Source organism: Dermacentor silvarum, chromosome 2 (genome assembly GCF_013339745.2).
Source record: "Dermacentor silvarum isolate Dsil-2018 chromosome 2, BIME_Dsil_1.4, whole genome shotgun sequence".
Classification (NCBI taxonomy): Eukaryota; Metazoa; Arthropoda; class Arachnida; order Ixodida; family Ixodidae; genus Dermacentor; species Dermacentor silvarum.
The window spans coordinates 188,416,258-188,421,684 of record NC_051155.1 but is presented as its reverse complement, the minus strand read 5'-3'; the positions used below and the strand labels follow the sequence as shown (position 1 = coordinate 188,421,684).

At 49.8% G+C, this 5,427-nt stretch overlaps 1 protein-coding gene across 1 annotated transcript; it reads right to left on the bottom strand.

Annotated features, from left to right (window-relative positions):
• Window positions 1-1,590: 1,590 nt before the first annotated feature.
• LOC119440613 (antithrombin-III) lies at window positions 1,591-2,745 on the bottom strand. The gene has a single exon (XM_037705508.1). The coding sequence runs from the start codon at window positions 2,743-2,745 to the stop codon at window positions 1,591-1,593; it is 1,155 nt and encodes a 384-aa protein (XP_037561436.1).
• Window positions 2,746-5,427: the final 2,682 nt, after the last annotated feature.

The following is a 5,427-nucleotide window of genomic DNA, read 5'->3' as shown; positions in this document are numbered from 1 at the left end:
GACTCCACTTACCGCTATCGATTTCGACTTTTTGCCCGTTGACAAAGTGGGTGTACGTCTGCAAGATGTCCTGGCAGTGGAAATGCACATCGCACACTCGCGATTTGTCTGACAGCCTTTTGTCCACACGGGGAATGGCCCGATCCCACGCAGCGCGGAGAGCCGGATCACGCGGGGCCCAGAAGAAGTGCCTCGATGTTTTGTTGGCCTTATAGCCGCTTGTGCAGCCGGGCACACAACACGTCGGCATTGCGGACGCGCGAACATCCACACTCGGTTGAAAACAACAGCACGTGTGCGCTTTCTGCCTGTGCCTGCGTTGTCCGTGACTGCAGCAGGCGCCTCTGGCGGCGGCTGCAGTCACGCAGTAGCGCGCAGTCACCACCTGCGCGCTACTGCGTATACGCCGTGACGTCGTCCCGGCGTGTCGTCTGCTGCGCGCCGCCCGTACACTGTGCATAGCTTTCGCCCCACTTCCCCTACGTGTGCTCGGACTGCAAGTGCTTCGCGAGGCGTTCCCCGATGCCACGGACCACGAGGAAATGCTTGTACACTTCGTATAACTTGGCATTACTTCGTATACCTTAGCATCACTCCGTATAGCCAGGACCAGCTAGGAACCGATCAGCTCCGCTGTGTCTTTAGCCTTGCGCCACTAGTGCAAGCTACCCCGATTTTTTTAATGCGATAGCAATTATATGGACACCCCAAAGCAGATTTCTGCCGTCGGCGTCGCCGTCGTCGTCGTCGTCGCCGTCGCCATCGACGTGAGGTTCCGTATGACGTCAATGGAGATGAAATCGTCGCCGCGCGCCGAACGCTGTATGTGCGAGTGAAAGGGCGCAAGGGACGCGCGCTTTCACGGGGAGTGAACGCACGGCGAACAAACGCGCGTTCTGCACCGTGCTCCCTGAAGGGCTGCAGAAGTAGGCGTCTCTTTCCTCCTTTACAATCACCATATATGTAGAGCAAACGCGCCTTCTTCCGACGCGCGAAAAGACTTGGGGGGGGGGGGGGGGGGTGCAGGGAAGGGAGGTGACGTTTAGCTGCGGCACCAAGTGCCTATTTATATCAGAGGCTCCGGCAACAGTCACCAACGCCGCACGCATTTTGTGCGAACGCGGGCAAAACGCCGACGGCGTCGACAACAGTTCTGCGTGTTGCCGGTGCTGCTGCATGTCGAAGTTTGTACAGCTGATAAAGCTACTATCATTACACCGTATAGCTCTCTACAAATTTGCTATCGCAATTGATTCTTTGCCTTTCAGGTGAAACTGCGACCACTTTTTTGTTTCTCTAACTTGTGCACCCTTAAGCAGTCTAGAGGGGTTCAAAAACCATTTCAGCAGGATTCTAAGTGCATAACAGCGTAATTAATCATGCGCGCTTCTTAAATATTTGCCTTTATAGCTGAGTAAGTAGAGTGCAAGCCTTTTTTCATCTATGAAAACGTTTTTTATACACATTGCGCAATGCACACGTAATACTACAATCAGTTAAATATAACGCGAGAAATACCGACAAAATAGTCTCCAGACACTTGAGCAGCACTCTTCATCACCCGTCTCGTGTTGACCTGGCATGGTTGTTTTACCAAATCAACTCGACGACCCTGCCGACGAACAGGGTCGTGTTGTTTATCGGCCCGTAGAGCACGAACACGAACGGGTGATTGGCGCGGAGCTCTATTGGCGAGCCGGGGTGCACGCCGCTCTCGTTGATCACCGTGATGCCGTGGTGCTCTCCTTCGTGGCCCACCTTGTTCACCTTGAGCTTGAACTTGTGCAAAAACTCGGTGAGAGGCTGGCCAGACTCCTTGAGGAGGCCGCTGAGGTCGGCCTTCTCCGGGTCGAAGAGAGCAGCCAGGCCAGCCCGCTTGAGCACTTGCCGCAGCGACACGGAGCTCTCGAGCTCGATGTTGGGCATGCTCAGTTCGACGAGCGTCTCGTCGCAGCTCTTGAGCGCCTGCTGCAGTGCCTCGGCGTCCAGCCGGTACTCGACGGCGTGTACCCCGCGGCGGTCGGTGGGCAGCAGGAGCAGCATGTGCCACTTGCTGCCCACGCTCGGAACGACCAGGCAGCGAGCCGACAGCACATTGGACGCGCAGTAGCGGTAGAACGAGATGAAGCATACCATGCGCGCCTTGCATGGTGCAGCACCGTCTCGTGCCGGTTCGACCCGAGAGCCCCAGGAGTGCTCGGCGTACGCGGCGCTCGCGTAGAACACGTAGAAGTTCGCGCGCAGTGCCTCGCTCGAAGCGTCCTGGAGATGGTCCACAGATGTAACGTACAGGGCGCTGATGAACTGGACGTGCTGATGTTTTCCGCGGACACGCAGCGTGCGTATGAGGTTCTCGAAGAAGCCTTGGACTCGGTCGGTGGGTACGGGTAGCTCTGCGCAGCTCAGTACGCCTTCGAGCTGCTCCCTAGTGGTGCCCTTGCTGCCGAACCACACGCTAACCAGCAACCAGTAGAGGTGACTGGGCGAGAAGGAAAGGTTCTGCTGGCGCGGAAGATAGCGCAGCAACCAAAGAGCGAAGCTGTTGATTTCAAAGACTACGTGCTCGAGCACTCGTGGTTCGAGCAGCGGACCGGCTACGCCCAGCTCCAGTTCCAGGCTTACGATGTACGGCGACCGGCGTTCGTCCTCGTCCCCTTCCACGACAGAAACGGACGCGCATCTGGGGGATGCAGGTTCCGGGGGGTAGATCTTGGGGGCGCCGTCAGTCGCCGGAGTGTGAGCCATCTTCCTCGAGGGCCTAAGCCAGAAAAGTGAGGACAGAAGATGACACCCCGATGATAGTTGGAACGCTCTTATGCGGCTCCTGCTCGTGCCATCGCACGAGTCACGCGTAAGGCTCACGCATTGTCTTCGTTCTCTTTACCAATCACGCTACATTGTCATACCGGGAAGGTGGCGACGGAAGTATAGTATATTATCCGTTCACTCGAAGAAGAAATACTGAAAATTGTGTTTGATGGATTACGAGATGTTGCTTTACTTCTCTAATGAGCTAAGAAAACCATCCTTATTCGCAAGTAGCTGTGAGAGTCCAGTGGTAATGAAATCATTAACGTGTATGCGCATAATCTGGGCTACCTTCTACTGAATTGCTTCTGTTAGAACGCGGTCGTTGTTATTGTCATTCTTATCTCATAATAGCAAAGACAGTGACACGAATTTGATTTGCGATGGTGACAGCTATGAATTCGGTGATAGTGGGCCAGTGGAAGAAAACTGTGCGATTTTTCTCATGGATTTTGGAAGAAGTGAGTGAGAGAAAATTCTTTAATAAATGTAGAGACACAGCTATTTTGACCAACCATGAAAATTTGAAATGTCCATCAAGTGGTTGCGCTGTCGTATGCATATGTTAAACTTCTATCTACAGAGGTCTGAATAGTCCCCTCACCATTATGCTCATTCTGTGGCGAAGCATAAACAATACACCCTTTCTTGTTGTCTTGTAGGCGTTTTTCTGCAGTAAGAAAAAGATTAAAGGAAAAGCAGATTCACAATATTGGCCTAGATTTATCTATGCCTTCGATCTCATCTTTCGGAGCCTTTATCATTGGGTTCAGAAACAGAAATGTTTGTTTGGCAATCCAAGATTACCTCATGGAATATAATCGATTACTATGCTACACTGATAGCTCCACTTCCCCACCATAACTATTGTTTTGTATATGTTGCTAATTTTCGTATTATTTGTTTTTTTCCTGATTTAATACGCGGTCTTTCTTGTGATTGCTTTTTTCCCTCCACAAAATATTACTTTCCAAGTTCAAGTAACTTATTGTTAATTGCCTTGTTTTTATCCGTTTAACTTAAAGGGACACTAAACGCAAATAAAAAGTCAAGCTAAAGTGATAGAGTAACGCTCTTGAACGTCTAAGGCGTCAATATAATAGCGAACAGAGCTTTAGTAACCGAGAAATTGAGGTGAATGCAGGACACGATAAGATACTCTCCAGGGACCTTCAGGTACTTGCCCGATGACGAAGGCACTCCCCAAAAAAATTATGTCGCTAGTACTCCACCAGTCGGATGAAAAAGATAATTTCGTTGAATTATAAGATGGAAGAAAATGCTACTTGTCTGCTTCTATTACATTCTTAGAAAAAATTTGCTATTTTACCTTGTTTTCCCAGATACTAGTTGTATGATATGGTATTACAAAACAAGCAGTAAATAGAGAGAGAGAGAGAGAGAGAGAGAGAGAGAGAGAGAAAAGAAAACTCGGTGCTCGAATGACCCATTGAGCGAAATGCAGCTCCACTAACGTGAAACCCGGGGAGGTGCGAAGCATGCAGTGATATGCACCGCTAATGGTCAAAGAAAGGTGAAAGGTGGCGTCCTCTCACGCATGGGCAACGCAGGCACTGACACATCAGCTGTTTGCCTCGGGTTGAATAGAACGGACTAGAAGAGAAATGAAATGGAAGCGAATGGAGTATGGAAAAAATTACTGTCGATGATAATGTGTTAGCATTGGATCAATTTAGCGACACAACGTAGTGCCACCGTCGAAACGAGTTGTGTATGACGCGTGTACTGCAGCAGGTCTCCTCTTTTGCGCTCCCATAAGAACACTCAGATATTCGCCGTTGATCCTCACTCCTTAGACTGGGAAGGCTTAGGAGTGAGGATCAACGGCGAATATCTCAGCAACCTTCGGTTTGCAGATGACATTGTCCTATTCAGCAACAATGGGGACGAATTGCTAGAAATGATTCAGGACCTTTACCGAGAAAGTGTAAGAGTGGGGTTGAATAATATGCAGAATACGAATATAATGTTCAATAGCCTGGCAAGGGAACAAGACTTCAGGATCGCCAGACAGCCTCTAGAGTCTGTAAAGGAGTACGCTTATCTAGGTCAGTTACTCACAGGGGACCCTGATCATGAGAAAGAAATTTACAGAAGAATAAAATTGGGTTGGAGTGCATACGGTAGGCATTGCCAAGTCCTGTCTGGGAGCTTACCACTGTCGTTGAAAAGAAAAGTGTGCAATCATTGCATTATACCGATGCTAACATTTGGGGCAGAAACTTGGAGGTTAACAAAGAAGCCCGAGAACAAGTTAAGGTGTGCACAAAGAGCGTTAAAATGTTAGGCCTAACGTTAAGAGACAGGGTGAGATGCGGTGTGGATCAGAGAACAAATGGGGATAGCCGATATTCTAGTTGATATTAAGATAAAAAAAATGGAGCTGGGTAGGCCATGTAATGCGTAGGATGGATAGCCGGTGGATCATTAGAGTTACAGGATGGATACCAAGAGTAGGGAAGCGCAGTCGAGGACGGGAGAAAACTAGATGGGATGATGAAGATAGGAAATTTGCAGGCGCAAGTTGGAATCAGCTAGCGCAAGACAGGGGTAATTGAAAATCACAGGGAGAGGCCTTCGTCATGCAGTGGACATAAA

Bases quoted from the DNA above. Each gene is read 5' to 3' on its own strand.
- LOC119440613 (XM_037705508.1), bottom strand. From the start codon at position 2,745: ATGGCTCACACTCCGGCGACTGACGGCGCCCCCAAGATCTACCCCCCG.